The following is a 20,867-nucleotide window of genomic DNA, read 5'->3' as shown; positions in this document are numbered from 1 at the left end:
CATTAAAAACCCTTTTGAACTTTGTTTGGCCAAATCGTCGCATTTTCAAGTCCCACGGCCTTTTATTTTCATTTCCACACACGATCACATACCACACACCACTACTTTCACAACACTTCAAAAGTGGGGCGCGACACAAACATCTGAGCATATCCCTTAACGACGAGTCTTGCCTTGTGCTTGTTTATGGAACCATCATAGTTGAGTTTGGTTCTATAAACCCATTTGACACCTATCACCTTTTTGTGTGTAGGTTTGTCCACCAACTCCCAAGTTTGGTTTTTGTCTATCATCTTGAGCTCCTCCTTCATTGCAACTATCCATTTCTGATCAGTTGCAGCTTCTTTATATCCTGCAGGCTCCATAACAGCAGCATTACATCTTTGATAAATGTCAGAGAGTAATCTGGTTCCTCTAACAGGTTCTTCATCCACATCATCATTCTCTACCTGCAATTCAAATTTATCTTCATTTTCCCAACTCCAACTGTCTGACTCAAGGAATTTAACATCCCCGCTCACAATTATTTTGTTGCTTTGAGGTGAGTAGATTCTGTAGGCCTTTGAAGATGAGCAATAGACTACAAAAATCCCCGACTCTGTTTTCTTGTCTAACTCGTCTCTTTTAACCTGAGGAATATAAGAGTAACACAAACAACCAAAGGTCTTTAGATAAAGCAATTTTGACTTGTAGCCATACCATGCTTCAAATGGCATCTTTTTCTGTAGAGCTTTTGTTGGCAATCTGTTTAGTAAAAAAATTGTCGTATTCATAGCCTCCACCCAAAATTTCATTGGCAGCCCTTTATCATGCAACAAGCATCTTGTCATCTCCATAAGCGTCCTATTTTTATGCTCCACCACTCCATTTTGTTGGGAAGTGTAAGGGGCTGTCAGTTGGTGCTCTATGCCTGCATCTTCACAAAATTTGTTGAATTTTTTTGAGGTATATTCAGTTCCATTATCGAACCTAATCACCTGCATGCTGCAACTGCTTTGATTTTCAACCCACGCTTTAAACTTCCAAAAGATGCCAGCAACCTCAGATTTGAATTTCATGAAATAAATCCAACACATTCTAGTGTAATCATCAATGAAGAGAATATAAAACTTACTACCATTCAAAGATGGTGTTTTTTGAGGTCCTCCTACATCTGTATGTATCAATTGCAGCTTATGTGTAGCTCTCCAAGTTGTATTTTGGGGAAAAGGAAGCCTTGATTGCTTCCCATATTGACAAGCAGCACATGTAGGAAGTTCTTCATCTAACTCAGGCATACCTTCTACTAAGTTGCTTTTCTTCATGAACAGCAGAGCAGCATGATGAAAATGGCCCAATCTCTTATGCCAAAGCGCTGCATCATTAATTTCTTTGTGTACAGCCGCTTGCTCCTCTCTCATCAGATCCAAAACAAAACTTTTGCCTTTCATTTGAATTCTGAACATTTCTCTGCCTTCTGGATCTTTAATTATGCAGCTTTTATCTTCAAATAGCACCTTATAATCTCTGAGGAATACTCAAAAGGTTTTGATCAATTTTTGGAACATATAAAACATCAGAAATTAATTTCAAACCTGTGTACCCTTCAATTGCCACTGTTCCTATGCCTTTTACAGCAAGGTAAGCTCCATTTCCAATCCGGACTCTAGTGGTAGCAGTTTTATCAAGCTTTCTGAAAAGCTCTCGATCATAAGTCATGTGGTTTGTAGAACCACTATCTATAAGCCAGCTTTCCATGGAGCTATTAGTAGCAAAACATGAAGCTGTAAACAATTGCTCCTCCTGAGGTTGATTCTCAGCAGCCTTGGCTTCTCCTTGTTGCTGTTGAGACTTGCATATCTTTTCCACATGCCCTAACTGACCACATTTGTGACATCTAACATTTGGGTTCCACCAACACCTTTTCTGCGGATGATTGGTTTTTTTGCAATAAGGGTAAAGTGGATATACTTGAGATTTGTTATTTCTAGGCACCTTTTTGTTGTTTTTCTTGTTCTTGCCCCTATTGTTGTATTGTGATATGGCTTGAAAGGCACCTTCCACCGATCCTTCTTGCCTTATCAGCCTTCTTTGTTCTTATGCCTGCAGTGCATTTAACAATTCTGCCAAGGTGATACTTGACATATCTTTTGAGTTTTCCAAGGCCGCGATTGTAGCCTCATACTTTTCAGGGATTGTAACTAGAATTTTTTGAACTATTCTAGAATCAGAAAAATCAGTACCAAGGAGTCTTACTTTATTGACTATGTCAAGGAGTCCGTCGGAATAGACCTTGATAGTTTCTGATTCTTTCATCTTCTGCATCTCAAATTCTCGAATCAAGTTCAACACTCGCATCCCTTTGATTTTTTCATCCCCTTCATATTCATTCTTCAAGAAATTCCAGATCTCATGCGCCGTTTTCAACGTCATGATTCTAGTAAAGATTGTGGATGTGACAACTGCATATAGACTTGCTCTGGCTTTCGATTTCCTTTGTCTCCTCTCATTATGGTGTTTCATTTGAGCAACTGTTGGATTGTTTGGAAGAGTAAGTACTTCATAATCATCTTCTACAGCCTCCCACAAATCATTTCCACCAAGATAGGCTTCCATTCTGACAGCCCACATTTGATAATTTGTTCCATCAAATATGGGAGGTCCAAGTTGATAAGTAGAGGAAACTTCTGGATTCATCTTAATAAGGGCAAGTGTTTAAACTCTCTCAATCCTCACAGATCCCTCAAGATGAAAGCTCTGGTACCACTCTGTTGGAGTATTAGAGTAGAAAAAGTAGAGCAAGAGTGAATACTTTTGTATTGCAGAAGTCTGATTTTATTGAGTCATAAGCCATGCTTCTATATAGCATAAAGAAAACAGAATTAGAGAAAAGCTGGAAAAAAATCTGCTAGAGATAAGATCCTAGAATCAGAATCATATCAAGTACTTTGACTTATCTATTGCCTAAAAATAGCAAAGTAAATAACTGACTGCTGCAATCTGTTAGCAGTTCCACAAATCATGCTATTCAACAGTATCAATTGCTGTCAAAAGTGCTCCCTTTCCTTGGTGGGTGTTTTAGGTAAATTTAAAATGCTAAATTAATGGGTGTTAGCAGTATGTAGATGAGTATTATGTGGTGGACTCCGCGCATAAGAACATGCCAGGTTTTATGACACCGTTTAGGGCAGTTGATGGAAGTGCTGAAAAATGAGGAACTAAGAGCCTTAATTTTTAATTGCCAACATGCATCACTTCAAAACATGACTGAACTGGCCTTCGGAATCTTGAAAAAACGCTTTCAAATTCTTACTAGCCTAATGTAGAACTATAGTGCAGCCACACAAAACTACATTGTGTTAGCTTGTTGTGCACTTCACAACTTCATGAGATCAAATGCTAAATGACGAGTACTTGGCTGTCAAGGCGATGAATGGGACTATGTAAGATGCATATGAACTAGTCATCGAAGACCTCAAACCCCAGCCTGTTGACATGTCATAGAAAGGTATTGATGGATGGAATTATGTGGGGTGAACAATAGCCAATCATATGTGGTTACTCAAGGACAACTAGCGAAGTAACACTGCACCACAGACACAGCAGGACTTTTAGATGCACAATCCTCATTACTTCAACCATTAAAAGCGACAAGCTTCCTCTTTTTTAAGCTGGACTTGTTGAATTGGTACTTCTGATTTAACTGTTGCCTTTGAGAAATGCTAACCTACTGAAGTACTAAGGGCCCTCTCAAAAACCCCCTAAATGATAAGTTGTAGTGGTAGATGTTAAATGTAAAGTACACTTTACGTGTGATATGCCTATTCTAATGCTCAGTGGAGTGCTAATTTCCCTAGAGTATAATGGTGTAATCCTGAATCTAAAGGTTTAAACCAATTTTGAAAAATTTTGGACAAAAAAAAAAGACTATTGTAACCTTAGAAGTTAATACTAATTTTTTTGCCACATTTTCATTTGTAAAAAGGGTTAATTCCACTTTGTCCCCCCAAACTTTGGACGATTACCCACTTAAGTCCCTAAACTTCAAAATGGGACACTTAAGTCCCTAAACTTATAAATACCTCCCACTTAAGGAAAATTATTAACAAATCCTGAATGCCGTTGGTGGTCGAAGTGTCCCATTTTATAAGGGTTTAGGGATTTAAGTGTCCCATTTTATAAGTTCAGGGACTTAAGTGGGAGGTATTTATAAGTTTAGGGACTTAAGTGTCCCCTTTTGAAGTTTAGGGACTTAAGTGGATAATCGTCCAAAGTTTGGGGGGACAAAGTGGAATTAACCCTTGTAAAAATGTGCAGATATTGCCCCGAAACATGTAGTTAATATGTGAAAAAGTTATTTTTAAAAAACTCACGTGTTATTCATATACAACAATCCAAGCGACATGACGTGTTTATGGGAAATAGCTACAGTAATATTTTTTAAAAGCACCTGCAAAAATACCTAATCCATATACAGCTTAGAGTTTGTAGCAGTACTTGGAGGAAAAGCAAAACCATGGAAGCAGTATTTCAAATAAACAAGTATCCTGTACCTGTTTCCATGGGTAAAAGATGTAATTGTTTTGAACTACTGAAAAGTTTAGGAGTTAGCACAGGATAAATGAATCAGAACATCAATGAGTGTTGCTTAATGGAAATTGACAAATATAAATAGCTCATGGTTCTCATTCACAATGAAACAGATTACCTGAGGGCTGAAGCATTTTCCCCCTCGCATTGCTGTAAGACAACCAAGAGCTCCTCCAAAGGACTCTTGAAATCATCTGGACCTTTGTTAAACAAATATATCAATGCACCATGTAACCTGTGCTCGAAGCACAGACGCATAACCTATAACATAAATTACAGTTCATCAGCAGATAAGGATGGGGGGAAAATGAAAGGGAGCATTAGGCTGCTAAAAGAAAACATCAGAATATTTCCCTAAAAATGCAAAATTTTTCAGGGAAAGCACATAAAGAGTAGATTAATAAACACAATTAGAATTGTTACATGAGCATATACCAATCACTACTTGGACAAAGTAATAACCAATAAAAATTTGCACAATTGAAATAGCTAGTTGAAATCAAACGATGAAATAGCTAGTTGAAATCAAACGATGAAATATCCATGTGAAGAACACATTGTTCAACTCGCTGCAGCCAACCTTACCTATTATAATGCACAACTAAAGCTTGCATAATCTACAACTGAATAGACAAGATAGAAAACACAAATATGTGAATGAAACCCTTTTGGACACTTAATTATGGAATATAAAGACATGATCATGAGTAGTACCGTAGGTAATAGACATCCCAGCATGTCTTTCAATATGTATGGCTTCAAAAGCTCCAAAAACGTTTCTAAGGGGAGAAAACATAATGCAATCATTAAGCACAACCTCTTATAGAGATCACCACATGTTACAAGATTTAAGGTCCTTCCCAAGTTTTTTTGAAAACCAGTTAATAGATGATATCAACATAGCTATAAACTGCAATGGTGACACATCAAGATGATTTTGATCACAGTACAAGTCCCCAGAGGAATCCTGCACATTCGGCTATTGGGTAAGAGGAAACAGCGAAAACTTGAATAGAAATTCTTCATCTTCTTTTCTTATCAACACTTTTGTGTTCCCTTGAGCTTGTAAAAGATCAATACTCTCCAAATGAATTATATACTTTTAAGCAAGATCATAAGTCATCAGCAAATTTAGTAGTCAATCTTTATCCCCACATTTTTTTTACGGCTACTGAATAGCTAGAAAGACCTTTTTTTTTATTGACATCCATTCAAGAATTTTTTATGACTATCTAAGATTTTAATTTCCATACACATAACTTGGTGGATGTGTTTTCATTAAAAAAAAAAGAACATTCCCTTTTTAGAGAACAAAAAGACGAGTATTATTTCATTACAACCAAACATATTTCACCACACAAAAAAAGACATAATCACTACTCAACAAAAAACAATAAAGTACATAGCAAGACCAAAAGAATTCATGTTCCATGGTGCTCACATGTATGAACAGAAAGAGACAAACTTTGTAATAGGACCTATGTTTATCCCCTAGGACGATAGAATTTTACCATCCATTCTACACATATTAACTACAATAATACTCCAACACATGAAGTGGAAGAGCTAAGAAAATACAGAGTGTGACAGTAGCAATGGTAGCTTTACTTAGAAACATGGCACTCAAAACCTAGCTGATTAAGCATAGTGCACGAGATTATTCCACAAGAAGAATGGATAGTACATATCTTAATGACATGCTAGACCTGAAAAAATGAAGAGGGTGTGTGTGTTTTGGTTGAATGCGTGTTTTCGGAGGTTTGTTTTGACTTAAAGGTATTTTTTGAGAGATTTGTAAGTTAGATGAAAAGGTGATTGGAAGAAGTGTTTTAAGGATAGAAACTCTATCACCCAAACAGGACCTTACATATTCTTACTTTCAATAGACCCCTATGGAGAATCAGGTTCAACTAGAATAAATTCTATGGTATCAATAGATAAATGAAAAAAGGTGAGAGAAAAATATGTGCCTAAAGAACTAAATGGAACACTCAAAGATACTAAAATAATTCGCTATAGCCTTAATCTAGAATGCCAAAAGCACACCAAAACTGTCAAATACCTTTATGTTTAGCTGCACAAAATTTGGCAAAGATTTCATCAAAGTGGATATTAGTTCCCTTGATATGTACGCAAAACTCAATAGCAACACCATCAACACGGATGCACTACTCTTATATTTCAGGAGTATCAGTCACTGTTATTCTTTGACTCATTCAACTGGTCTGAATTTCCCACTTAGTTCCCAGATGTAAGTTTTGTATACGAAAACACCTCATCTACATAGGACAATAGAAGCTATACCAGGTATGGCATAATTGTCTTCTGTACATCATCTAAAGTTATTGGAAGATCAATAACTCCGTGAGCTTGGCTATCATAGTGTCATAGCCATGTTCGATGCTCCTGTCCAGTGACCTGCTGTAGGCAAAACTTCTATACATTCCTTCCAGGAGAGAAGATGGGAGATAACAAGATGGGAGGGTCCGAGGATGTATATGCTAGCTCCCCTTATAGATACACAATTATGATGAGCTTTCTCAGGATTCCCATAAATATTGTCAAAGTAGGTATGCTATGTAATCACATCATCTTCTCCTGAGCCATTGACAGTAAACTTTGTGTCATGAATCATATTTCCTTCTTTAGTGAACATCCCAAGTCATCCTACTAATGTAAGTGACGAGCGTAGGGCATACATAAGAAATTAAACTCAATCCACATTCAAGTTTAATATTTATAAATTTTTAAATACCCCATACGCAATTTTCTGCAAGTATACAGGTCGAAATTGAATACAGAGTATTAAGGGTCGAACTGACGGGAAGAATGGATAACCACCGGTACTACTAAGCCTTCTGTATCATTTAGACAATCAACAAATTGAAGAAAATAAAACTAAGCTAAAATTTACAAGAACATAGCAAATAAAACCTCCTTAGGTCATAGTATCTCTAACTACTCATGTAAGTGTAATTTTTGGATCATTGAGCACTATTACCTCGACTAGTTATGGTGCAATTTCTTTATACATGTGAAACATACTCTCGTAGTGAATCTATTATATCTATAACTAATTCATACCCACTATTGTTTACAATTTTATTACTTCTACGAAATTATATGGAACAAAATCACAAAAGCTACAAAGGTGTACCTCTACTCTTGTGAGTGTGTTCCCTAGGTTTAACATTTCTTAGAACTAGTGTTAAACTTCAATTCTCATTGCAAATCTAACACCTTCAAATTAACACAGTTAGTGTCCAGTTAATCCTGATTAGATAATTAAAAATGCTAAATAATTTGCTAAAAATAATAGCATCAAATAGGCAAGAAATCAACATAATGCAATCATAGAAAATTCAACCAAAATCCAAGACATAAACTTTAGAAAGACCTAATGAACATAAAATCCAAAACTTGTATATTAATCAAACATAAGAATTCAATATGAAAGATAAAGTATTGGAGAAGAGAGAACCCTTGTCATATGAGTTTCATCCCCTCCTTCTTCATCTCCATCTTTATCCTAGTTTAGCCAATATACAAGAGTTGATAACACACGCTACTACGTACCTAAGCTATATTATAATAATCTAAAACTAAGAAATTATAAGATCTACAATTTCTAGTGTGTTCTTGCACTCTCCAAGCTCCCTCAATTTGAAAGATACAAGCTCTATTTATAGAGAAATTTTCAAGCCTTTAATTGTGTATCTTCAATGTGAACTTTGCTCACATTGGTCAACATTTTGGGCTTCAAAGCCAAAGCACATCATTATTATTATTATTATTATTATTATTAAAGAAATAAGGTCAAGAATTTTTGTTAAAATCTCCACTTTATATCTAGAAATCTTCTATAAAATGTCCCTCAAAAGGTGTGAAATGATAGAGTTAAAATCAAGTTGCACAAGTTATAGCCACAATGTTTGACCAGAATCCCTTCAAAATTTCAGTTTGATTCTTGAAGGGATTGCTCCCCTATTTTGCCAAAAATTTCTGCATCGAATTCCTCCAGCAATCCCTAGAAGGATTTTCGGAGGGATTTGAACCGACTTTCTTTTTCGATGAGTTTCATCATTTTCTTGTTTTTGTTACTCAAACCATCCTGGCAAACTTTAGGATTCAATCAACATAATAAAAATTTATTTCTGTTCAAAATGAAGCCCATTTCCAATTCCTACAAAAACAACAAAAAACATGTGAATAAAAAGGACAAACATCTCATTTAAGCATAAGTAGCATTTAGAACCAATTCTAGCAAAAATGGACCATTTTCTTTTTATAATATTGCAAAAGTGACTAAAAGCAACATAAAATATCATCCAATTATAGTGCAAAATAGTCATTTATCAGTGAGAAATACCATCACCTGCTCAAACATGTGCTACTAATTACCTCATTTTAGTCAAGATTAAGAAATAGATAACATAAGTTACTCAGCCAGCATATATTTGCAAGTGAATGATCTACATACTTATTTAGAATAACAAATGCAAAATCCAGAACAAGATAACCTGATGATCCAACCAAGCCACACCCACTGCCGGGCAATCCAGAGTCCATTTTGCATATACTCATAATTACGACTTCACCAACTCAGCCAGGTGAATTTTTCGATCCCAAGCAATTGCAAGCAAGGAACATTTTTCTGATGTTTCAGCAGGTATAGTTTCTACAGCTACACAAATTCTTCATGAAAGCAACACTTAAAAAATGAATATCCTAACATATGCTTCCAGACATACCAGTTGAAGGACCGAGCAAATCAGACGTGCATTTTCAAGCAGCATAAGGCATCGAACCATCCGCAACACCATCAGAACCGATAACATTATTCTAAACTATATATACCTTCGTGCAGCACATATTTAACATTAAATCTTCCTAGGCTAGCAAAAAGAGAACTCAGAATTGAATCAATTGATAATTGTAAATCTTCAAATTAATTCACGTAAGTTTTGGAAGTTAGGTTTATATTCCTGTCTTTTAGCTTTTAATAAAATTTGGAGCTAGCATCCCTTCCTTCTCATGTACAGTGTTTGCCGATATAAAAAACACTTGTTTAACATTAACTTTTAAATTTAAATAGGTATTAACATATTAAAATTTACAAAATAATCAATTTTTAATAGTCCTCATAAAAGGTTAATGGGTAATAAAAAGTAATTTTTAATCATCTATAGATAGTAAAAAGTGAAAATTAAAACAATACTAGTAGTTGATCTTGTTTATTACAATTTACTACATAAAAATTGAATTTATGCGAATTCTAGTATGTTCACATGTCTCTTACTAACTAGTAAGAAAACATCTAGTATTTTGTAATATGGCAGAGTTTGTCAACAATTTATTAACAGTGAAACTAAATAATAATATTAAAGGAAAATAAAAATAAAATAGATTAACCATTCCAATAACAATAACGAAAGAAACGTAGTAGCATGAATGAAAACCAAAAGGGGAAAAAATGAAAGAAAGAAAAGAACGATGAAGAAGAAGAAAAGAGAAAAAGGGAAATAGGAACAAATATAATTAACATAGCAAAGGTACCATGGTCCAAAAATATCAAACTCGGCTTGAGTGCTTACAAAAACTTGTACAGTTGGGAGTTTTAAACTTTTAATGTATTTAACCATAATAAAAATCAGGAAAAAAACCACTCTTGATTTTAGTCAATTCATTTACAACATCTTTTATCTCCATTCGTTCTCCTGGTACTTGTGAAGAGCATGAAAGTCCAATGGTGAACAAAGCGAGAAGGTGTTGATTCATTTTATCTTCCCCTTCTCCTTCTTGCACAATTTCAGACTGATAATTTTCTGCTTCTCTTCGAAGAAGCAAGGGATCCACAATCTTCCACAATTGTGGCAGTGCTATCTTGACATAATCATGGTGATTAAATCCATCTTTGAATAAATCATCCGTTGGTCTCTTTCCGGTTAGCAGCTCCAGCAAAAGTACTCCATAGCTATATACATCACCAAGAGTTGAGACTTGGCTTCCCATCCCATACTCTACAAGATAATCAGTGTCAAAGTGGACTTAGAAAGGGCATTTAGCACTCATATTAATGTAGAAAAGAAGTTCAAAATGGTCAGTTAAGTCTACGAAATAATATAAGACTCTTCAAGAACAAAATCAACTTGGAAAAGCTTTGTTGTATCCATAAAGGAGTTTGATTTAATAGTCGCACTACAACAAAAATGGCCTTTAGCGGTATTTAAAAGTGTCAGTATAGACAATTTAACCTGACATTTTATCTATCCTCACACCTAGGGCGAGTGTTGTCCCTTCCAATGTGGGGATAGCCTCAAATCTTTAGCAACATTCAAACGTGTTAGGAAAACCATGCTGCTATAGCATTCCCTCTGCCAACAAAAACTTTTTTTTGTGATAATCGAAAGTGTCCGTATAGCATTAGAACATCAGTAGTGGATCAGTAGTATATCCAATTTATGAAGGCATCTTTAGTTGTCTTAATATATGACTTTAAGGACACGTAGCCATGTGAATTTACACTGCTTTGGACGACATGCCCATTTGTCATTAGTGTTTTTCGAAGTTAAGCTATGCTGACACTTTTAATTGCCAGGAGTTTTTTCCCTGTTTTTTTTATATGGAAGCAACCTGCAATTAGTCCTCCCTGCTGTACATTCCATCAACCAGAATCCCAAGGGACTTGTAAAATTATCTCAAAGAGCAGAATGCATATAGCAATTTAAAAGAAGAAGTCGATACTCAAATATAATTCATTGAATTAAAAGTCGATAACAAGTACAAACATAGCAAGTACTAAAATCGCAAACAAGTGCTCAAAGCAAGTACTAAAATCCCAATAAAGTACCGAAAGATTCTCATTTACAATAACTTGAAAGACTTTCTTCTGCACAAACAAAAAGACTCTCATCCCTAACAAGTTGAAAGAAATGCTAAAAGTCAGGTAACGTAATTGTACAATATTAGCAACGATCCGCGAGAGGTATAGTATATATATAGTACATTGTTTGGGCTCATCAAGATGAAACAAACAACTACCACTGCCCATGTTGATGTATGCTCAAGAGTTGTCTCCTCATTTCCACTTCCTTCAGCCATCTCTAGGTGGAGCAGTCTGGCTATGCTTTAGTAGAGGTTAGTGCCAATTCTTCAGAAGAAGAGAAAACAGCCGAGAAATTGAAGGGATGAAGAAAAGTGTATACAGTGATCTGGGGAAACAGAAATTTTTTTTCCAATTCTTGAGCATTTGAGATTGGAAAATGATAGGAAAAAAATTGCAACAATAATAATATAATAACACCCCAGGAAATAGTTTGCGTTCAAGCAATTCAACCTACTGGAAATCATGTCATGCTAGAAATATAGCCTTTGGTCTATCAAATGCGATGGAAAAAATTATAGATATTGGACATAACTATGTACTGCAATTTCCTACTTGACAAGGTGTGTGGGACATGTGTCCAAGTCTCTGCCTCAGCTGGTCCTCACTTAAGTCAGTGCTAAACAAGTCATCATTATTTTTGAAGCCAAATCAATCATTGAAGCAGTTTTGGGGAGCGTAGCATTGTACTCCCAATCACTAACTGGTGCCTGAACAGCCAACATTGTCAACAAGCTGAAACTAAAGCTCGTCGTCCAGGCAACATTACATACAGTAGTGATCACAGTACCAACACTGTCAAGTAATGCACTGAACAAAAGATAGTATGACTAAGCAGATTAATCATTCTCCTTTAAACATCAGATAATATATATTATGTTTGACTAACTACAAGGGGCATTTGTCAGGACAAAAGGGACGAGTGTGGATGCAGACACAAAAGTGCACAGATTCAAGAGCTCAGAGGCATGAGAGATTCTTAAATTTCTCTCTTTTATAAAAATGATGGTAGAAGCACCAGTATGATCAGCCAGAACAGTGTTCGATACCAAGCATCCCTTAAGCTAAAGAATCATATGCTAGCAAAATTTAATCTTATTTCACACAAACATAACCATAGATGTTGTCCAAGTTCAAAGTTTTAAACTCGTACATCAGATCAAGCACTTCTTCAAAATCAGATTAAGGGATCATGCAAAATCAGGTCAGAACCTCACCAAAGGCAACCACGACAAGGAGACAAATTAAAGTTTCGATAATTCGAACAAGAGAAGGTTGAGACATATAAAAAGTGGACGAGTTCAAATAACTCACCCTGGCCATGTTAAAAGATGGAAATCTTGAAAATGCTTTGGATAGAACATCATCATTCACCTCATTACCAAGATCACCACAGAACAAACGAGAATCATCTGCACAACACAAACAGTAATACTGAAGGCATTAATACTAGCAAAAACAAGATCAGTGAAGGAATTAAGACATGCGAAAATTGTCATAAAAAATTATGAATGCAACCACACAAGGAGTAGAGTACATGAAACTCACTCTCTGGCCAATCTGCAAGTGTAGGATCCTCCCATGCCTGCCCTGCTGCCTTACGAGGTACTGCTTTCTTCTTAGTCTCGGCCTTGTGCTCAATCTCACTACTTGCAAGCGCAGCTTTCACACTTTCTAGCGCTTCAGGTGTTATTGTTTGTGCATCCCTCTGAAATAATTGCTGGGCCTGTCCACCAAAACTTCAGATATTAAGAACTGACTGGTTTAACTTTAAATATTGCCATCATTCCTCTTCCTCAAACTATACTTATACCTAAATTAAGATGCAAATATAAACCCCCCCCCCCAAAAAAAGAACTCTTGCCCACACATACAAAACCCCTGGGTCACCAAACTTCCACAATAATATCAGGTACCACGCGACAAGTTTCCCCAATATTTTATTTGGCCCACCTTTGCACCCTAAAATTTGTGAAATCCCCTTCACCTTCTACATTGCCCCCCCTCCCTCTTTTCTAAAAACTAAAATCTCCACCACTATCATATCAACTTAAGTAAATAATCACACCTCAACAATAAAGAAGGTCAATAATTTTAGAAGAAAAACATTAACCTAAAGTTCTTCTAATGCCTAAATTCAACTTCCTAAATCAATTTAGGAGGTTCTTCCTAAATGAATTAAGCCATATATATAAATGAACAGACCGGGTATTTTACCGAAAAATTGGACTTCCTGGTTCCTCCACTCACATAGACAACAATGGTATACATATCTCGACTCCTACCAATAATTAAAAAGATCAATTGTTTCTCATCATAGCTGCTGACAAGGGAATTCAAATGTCAGGGGAAGAGGAAAAAGAGCCGAAATCACTGCCCTAAATCTCTCCAAAAATATTCCATCCAAAATTCATATAGAAAAACAACGTGGCTTAATGATTGGATATAGAAAAGTTCGTACCTGTTGATACTGAGGGAGGGAGTACACGGTAGGGACTGTAGCGGGAGCAGGATAAACGTGGGGAACCGCAGGAGGAGGAGCAGGAAATTGCAGAATTGAAGCGGCAGCGGCAGCAGCCACATAGGTTTGCGGCTGTTGTAGGTGAAACGGAGTCAGAAAGTACGTGCCGGTAGTGTAGGTGAATTGAGACGACGCCGTTGAGGATGAAGAAGAAGCTGCAGCAGCCGATGTTGACGACATAGCGAAACCGCGAGATTTGAGAAGCGGGACCAAAAATTAGGGCTTTGTTGTTTTTGGAGAATTCGAACTCGTCCTTTTCAATGTCATGTTGTTCCATTTTCTGGTTTTGACGAACCTAAACCTGATGATGAGAGGGAAAGAGTAGGGGCGACGGGACGGCAGAGGTAGGGAGCAGAGGAGAGGAAAGTGGCCGAGAGAGGCAGAGGGCAAAAATTTAGGCAACCGAGAGAAATCAATTTAGGGCAAAAATTTATCATGGAATTACATCCCTTCAATGGGAAAGCAAGGGTAGTTTGATTGCGGAGAGATTCAACAGGAAAAACTTTGTGGGAAAGCAAAATTTTGGCCAAGAGTTTTGAGAGACAGTTTGCCGAGAGAGAGACTTTGTGCGAGAGATAAAGAAGAAGCAAAATTTCACTGGGAGGCAAAATGAAGTTTTGAGATTTCACTAAGTGTTTTGGCAAAGGAATCTTCCGCCAAAATCCAACAACGTCGTTTTGTGTTTTAATTTTTTTTGGTGTATCTCACATTTTCGTAAGTGTCATAATAGGGAGTCTAAAGGTACATTATTATTTTTATATCAAATAAAATAAAAAAAATTAGAGTATATATTATTGAGTTGATAACTAGTGTCATGATAGAAGTTTTATAATGGCATAAACCAGCAAGTGTCCTTATAGATATGTCAGGAAAGACCATTTTTGTTGTAGTGTCGGGGCAAAATTTCCTTAACGAAAGTGATCCCAAACGTATCAAAGCAAAGCAATCTTGAGTGCATTTTCCTAACAGTTTTGCAGCTCACGTATGATATTTATCTAGAAATTTGGGCAAATTGAACCAGTATTAATAGCTGGAGCTGCGTAACCAATTGATCCCCTTATGCCAATGGAACTGGAAGTATTGTTAGCTTTTTCTTGGAGAAGCCTTGCCAATCCAAAATCAGCGACACAACCGATTAAGTTTTCATCTAGAAGGACATTAGACGGCTTTAGATCACAGTGGACGATTGGAGTTTCAGCTTCATTATGAACATAATTTAGTGCAGAAGCCACATCAATTGCAACATTTAACCTTTGAAGCAAATTCAAAGTGTTATCTGATCTGTTATGCAACCACGTATCCAGATCCCCATTCGACATAAATTCATAGATCAGAGATTTAAATTCCCTTCCTTGATAATCCTGGCTTGAACAGCAAGTTACTACTCTGACCAATTTCGATGTCTCATGTTTCTTAATGCTCTGCACTCAGCCACAAAACTCTTAGAAGCTCCATTGTCAAAGACCTTAATTGCAAATGATCTTTGTTCTTGTGAGTTTAATATTCCTTTGTATACTGATCCAAAAGTCCTGAACCAATCAGGTTCTCATGGGAATACCCTTCTGTTGCGTTGTGGAGTTCACGGTAAGACATCATAATCATTGAGAAATTTTCTATCAGTATCATGGATGAATTCCTTGTCTTTCTTCTGTAATATACCATGTGAGGATGGTCAAATCGGCTCGGGTATCCCGAAGGCCCACACACCCCGCGGGTCAGATCCCTGATAGTTCCACCTCGGACATCTTTGTGACCGACGTGGACTTCGACTCTTGTTCTCACCTCGGTAGGAACTGTAGCTCACACCGCCGAGGTGATGCCTAAAGGTTGGACAATTGGGAAAGTATTGGATGTGACCTCTGACGCACGCTGACGTATGACTGGCAGCTACTCTGACACACTGCCCTTCGCAGGGTCCGGTAAAATCGTTGTGATACGCTATCCACATCAAATTTCTAGGGACCTACATCTGCAGTCTCTCTCTCTCTCTATTGTCTTGTATAAATAGCAGGAGCTTCCACTGAGAAGGGGGATGCAAATTCTCTGGTAAAAAAGGCTACTATTAATCTCCCCACATTATTCCTATATTTACTAACTTAAGCTTCGGAGCTACACCGGGGAATTCCCCCCCCCCCTTCTTGTAACTCGAACAGGTGATTCCATTGTGGTGACCTCTTCAGCCAAGTAGACTTTCTGACCTCCAGTCCACCTCGTCGAATCAAAAATCACCTCCTCACCATGCAAAAAGAGACCAAAGCTACAAAGATAATTCCAAGAGCAACAATTAAGGATATGAATCTGATCGGAAGAGGCTTTCTTCTTTTCCTTGATTCATCAGGGCATGATGGTAACTGCAGTTCAGGTATACCACCACAAAGTCCAGGAGGATTTCCAGCCAATGATATTAAGCTTGCATTCTCAAAGATTCCACCGATTGGTACCTTGCCTTCAAGGTTATTAAAGGACAAATTTACAAATTGCACATTCAATAGTGCCTCGAGATCTTTGGGTATTTGGCCAGTGAAGTTGTTTCTTGACATGTCCAGTATTTGGATATCTTTCAAAGAAGCCAATTTTGCAGGGACTGTCCCATGGAAAAAATTGTCTTGCATACTAATGTATTCCAGGTCTGAACTTTGTCCAATTGCATCTGGAACTTCTCCAGAGAATTTGTTGTGGGAAATATCGAACTTGTAGATATTGCTCATTTTAGATATTTCACCCGGAAGGGAACCAGAAAAAAGGTTGTTTGACAGATTCAGGTATAGCAAGGAGGACAGCAAACTGAATAGCTCTGTAAATATGATGCCATTGAGCTTATTGTTCGACATGTCTAGGTAACGTAAATGCTGAGAATTCCCAATAATTGGAGGTATACTGCCTTGCAATTCATTTGAAGACAAGTAGAGACCGTACAAAGTGCTGATATTAAACAAAGATGATGGTATCTGACCAGAAAAATGATTTTTGGCTAGATGCAACTCCTGCAACATTTGAAATTTACCCAAAAATTTTGGTATAGGACCTGAGAAAAAATTATTATCCATGGCCAGATAATATAAGTTATTTAGACCTCTGAGCCACAATGGAACTTCTCCCAAAATCTGATTCAATCCAAGATCAAGTTGGTCCAGCATGTTAGAGGAGTTCCATTTGAAAGCAGGCAACTTACCCCCAAAGTTGTTTCCTCTAAATAAAAGAGATTGTAGATTGCTGCAGTTCGATAAAGATGCAATAAAGTCCAAGTCTCCTGCAGAGTTGCATCCCAGAATATTGCCTCCAATACCTAGCCACTGAAGATTGTGAAGATTTCCAAAATTAGTTGGAACCTGTCCTTTCAACATGTTGTCACTAAGCTCAAGTTGTTCAAGCAAAAAAGCATTGGCAAGGGAAACTGGAATAGTTCCCTCGATTTGGTTGCCTCCCAAAAGAAAATCTTGAATATTAGGCAGTGTGAGGCCCATATTTGCTGGCAGATTCCCCTGACGTATATTGCTTGATGCAGAAATGCAAGCCAGAGTTGATATATTGTAGATAGAGGATGGAAGCGTACCTGATAAATAATTGGCATCAACACCAATGGAATATAAGCTTGTCAATTGGCCTAATTCTTGTGGTATAGGACCCTTCAAATTATTGTAGGACAAATAGATTTGTCTCAGAGATGTAAGATTCCCAAAGGACCGAGGAATCTCTCCTGTCAAATTGTTTTTACCAAAAGAAAGTCCTTCAAGATTCTTTAGTGAATCAAGCTCAAATGGGATTCCTCCGACTATAGTCGATTCAGTAATGCATCAATGACCTTCAGCTGTATGCAATGGCTAAGGTTTACTGGAATTCCTCCTCCAAATGAATTATTTGTGAGATTAAGATATCTTAACCGTGTTAATTGTCCAACTTCTTCGGGAATTTCACCATAAAATCTATTGTGCCTAAGGTTAATGAACTTCAGGAAGGTTAAGTTACCTATATGCGAAGATACATATCCAAACAAGTCCTGTCCGAGTAGATTCAAGCCTGAAACTCTTTGGTGTTTGCCATCACAAGTGACTCCTTGCCATTGACAATGGTGCTGGGAATTATTCCATGACCTCAGGACTCCATTTGGATCTTGTGAAATTTTATCCTTGAAGTCCAGAAGTGCAAGGAGATCAGTCTCGTTTCCTAAATGTCTTGCCGCTGAGGTGCCTTGTGACTGGTTGAACGCAAGTATCAGAATCATGAAACAGAGACTTGATGACCGAAATCCCATTGAACTTCTGCTTTGATCACTCGTCGTTAGTTTTTTCTTGAACTAGCTTGTTTGTACAGTTCAGAGAGGATTGGCCTATTCCTGAATAAACTGCTACTGCAGCATTATTTGTGCAGGTCCTACTATATTTTCAGGTATATCTTTGGTACACAATGGATTTCAATCAATGAATCACAGCTGAGATAGATTTGGGATTTTGTTCTTCATGTTCATGTTTGATCTACAGTAGGTAACTAGTGTTGTTAATGTGAAACTGCTTCAGTCGTAACCTGTATGACTAATTGATTTTTTTTTTTTTTTTTTTTTTTTTTTGGGTTTTGCCCAACACTTTTTTTCCAGTCAATGGTACGCAAGTTTGTTAAGAAGATTGATAATGTGCTTTAATACTTTTTTTAGCATTTACACTAATGGCGTATTAAAAAAATTGTTCTTAATTTTAAGCTACCGTTTACCTAATAAATAATTTTAAATAGTGAATCCAACTAAAAATGGCTCAGCTTTGGGTACTCATACCATGGGAGGCAGAGAAAGAGGAAGCAAAATCAAAAGAAATGACGGCCAAAAAGTCAACACAAGACTTCACATATTCTTTTTGGGTAAAATAGTCAATTTCATACCTAAACTTTGTTACTAGTGCCGATTTAATCCCTAATTTTAATTTCTAACCAATTTCATAGTTGAACTTATTTCACAGTTCCAATTAAGGACCTCCGTATTGAAATCACTATTTAAACTAATCTGGTTTCTAATTTAATAACTAAACAGGAATATTATGGGAATGTTATTCACAGAACTGTAATAAAAAGTAAATCGTGTAAAAAACAACCAGATAAAACTTTGAAATCGTATAAAAATCACTAGATAAAACTTTTTTAAAGTTTAATATTGTGATTTTTTACACAATTTACTTAATTTATTGCAGTCTCATGAGTGACATTTTCAAAATACTCCTATTTAATTAACCAATTAGGAGTTAGATCGATGTAAATGGTGGCGCCGCCATAGAATTCTTTAATTGGAATCGCAAAATAAGTTTTGCTATCAAATTGGTTTAGAATAAAAGTTAGGGGCTGAATTGGCACTAGTGAAAAAGTTTTGCTATGGAATCGGTGATTTTCCCACTCTTTTTGTCATTTCAAGACTACGTGAAGTAAAACTTGTAGCATTGCACATTTGCACGTCCTTTCAGCCGGCCGTCGAGGTCGAAAATGTGAGTTTGAAAGCCATTGCTGTTTTACGTGTAAACTTTGCCATCCACGCAATAATAGAGCGGCAGAGAATGATCAGGAGAATGTATTGACCAGAAAACAAACGCTAGTGTTATTTTCAAATATTTTCCTGTCCGAACCAATTAAGGGATGATCAAGAGAATGTCTTTGACCAAAATATAAGGTCAGTGTTATTGTCGAAGCTATTATTTTCTCGTCAGAGCAAATTTACTCTAAGGACCAAATTGCCCTTTATGGTGAAAATCCTTCCCTTGTGATTATATTGCATTGGCTCTCATCTTTCTTTCATATAGTGGTTTGAGTTTGTTGTGTTGCTGAAATAATGGTGGCTGTGATTTTTGGGTTTTAATGGCTTTGCTGGAGTTTTTGATTTGAGAACTGGTGCTGAAATTATGGTGGCTTCTGATTTCTGGATTTGAATAACTTCATTGGAGTTTTTGATTTGAGAGATGATTGATCTAAAACTTTTTCGTTTGGTTTGCACCAAAGCTACCAAATGTACAGATTCGTTGTGCAAGTGATTTGCTTGTTGACTGGATTTCCGCCTTGGAGATCTAACTTTACTTTTCAATCTAAAAGTAATGAATGTGCAAATTATAGCAGAGGATTTGGAAATATTGCATCATCATCGGATTTAGAAGGCGATAACCACCTCGTTGGAGAGGATGACTGCAATTGTTTAGTGCGACACTAAGTAAGTAAAAGGATGGAGAAAATGAACTGTCTTGTGGATCCAATAATTTATGTGACGTTGTGTTGTTTAACATTTAAAAACAAGATTAAAACCAAAAATTGGTCCAATTGAGTGGACGCTAAAGGAAAAGATTGCAAGTAAAACATACAGAATTCAAAACCTCCTATTTATAAAACAAAAAAAAGTAACATCATACAAAATTGAATTCCAACTTTCCAACTTTTTAATCTGTATCTTGTTTATCATGGAGTAGATTGCATATTAGATTAATAGAATTACTAAACCAGGCAAGTAAAGGTTGTGAGAAAAGATGTGACTTATCAAATAGAGGGTATAAAACTAAAAAAAAAAAAAAAAAAAAAAAGAGGCCATCCTAATGACCTAAACAATGACGACAGCATGACATGCACTCCGAATTTAGCAATAGTCTTAGTGGAACCAACGTCCTAGTTCTCTGCAGTTGGCCTATTCAAAGTTGGTTTAAGATTGATGTACTATAGGACGAAAAGTTACTTTTTCAAGTGTTAAAGTTGAAAATAAAGAAATGTTGTGTTAATATTTCTCAAGATGGACGTTCTAAAAATCACTGGAATTGGTGAAATGGTCAGAATAGAGATTTAAGAGTTTTCTCCGTTATTAAATCAAAAGTTTGAATTTTAAATTTGACAATTGAGGATCGGAAAAGTGTGAAAAGGAATAGAAGGGTTTAAAAAAAAAGA

The 20,867-nt window shown here is 36.5% G+C and overlaps 2 protein-coding genes across 2 annotated transcripts; both read right to left on the bottom strand.

The window, feature by feature from the left end:
- Positions 1 to 12,639: 12,639 nt before the first annotated feature.
- LOC113701297 (uncharacterized) lies at positions 12,640 to 14,153 on the bottom strand. Its single transcript, XM_072060140.1, has 3 exons — positions 13,914 to 14,153; positions 13,001 to 13,178; positions 12,640 to 12,864 (listed from the first exon to the last, which is right to left on the bottom strand). The coding sequence occupies exons 1-3, from the start codon at positions 14,151 to 14,153 to the stop codon at positions 12,653 to 12,655; spliced, it is 630 nt and encodes a 209-aa protein (XP_071916241.1). The 3' UTR covers positions 12,640 to 12,652.
- Positions 14,154 to 14,968: 815 nt separating this feature from the next.
- Positions 14,969 to 18,225, bottom strand: LOC113700821 (uncharacterized). Its single transcript, XM_072060139.1, has 3 exons — positions 17,940 to 18,225; positions 16,211 to 17,745; positions 14,969 to 15,394 (listed from the first exon to the last, which is right to left on the bottom strand). Exons 1-3 carry the CDS (start codon positions 18,223 to 18,225, stop codon positions 14,969 to 14,971), a joined length of 2,247 nt encoding a protein of 748 aa, XP_071916240.1.
- Positions 18,226 to 20,867: the final 2,642 nt, after the last annotated feature.

Source organism: Coffea arabica, chromosome 7e, assembly GCF_036785885.1.
Source record: "Coffea arabica cultivar ET-39 chromosome 7e, Coffea Arabica ET-39 HiFi, whole genome shotgun sequence".
In the NCBI taxonomy this organism is placed as follows: domain Eukaryota; kingdom Viridiplantae; phylum Streptophyta; class Magnoliopsida; order Gentianales; family Rubiaceae; genus Coffea; species Coffea arabica.
This window is presented reverse-complemented; position numbering and strand designations above follow the sequence as displayed.

Coding starts and splice junctions, on each gene's coding strand:
- LOC113701297 (XM_072060140.1), bottom strand. CDS start 14,153: ATGTCGTCAACATCGGCTGCTGCAGCTTCTTCTTCATCCTCAACGGCG. Junction 13,179..13,913: donor CCCTCCCTCAGTATCAACAG/GTACGAACTTTT, acceptor TTTGGTGGACAG/GCCCAGCAATTATTTCAGAG. Junction 12,865..13,000: donor ACTTGCAGATTGGCCAGAGA/GTGAGTTTCATG, acceptor TGTGTTGTGCAG/ATGATTCTCGTTTGTTCTGT.
- LOC113700821 (XM_072060139.1), bottom strand. CDS start 18,225: ATGGGATTTCGGTCATCAAGTCTCTGTTTCATGATTCTGATACTTGCG. Junction 17,746..17,939: donor ATATGTATCTTCGCATATAG/GTAACTTAACCT, acceptor AATCGACTATAG/TCGGAGGAATCCCATTTGAG. Junction 15,395..16,210: donor CTTTGGTCTCTTTTTGCATG/GTGAGGAGGTGA, acceptor GGCTGAGTGCAG/AGCATTAAGAAACATGAGAC.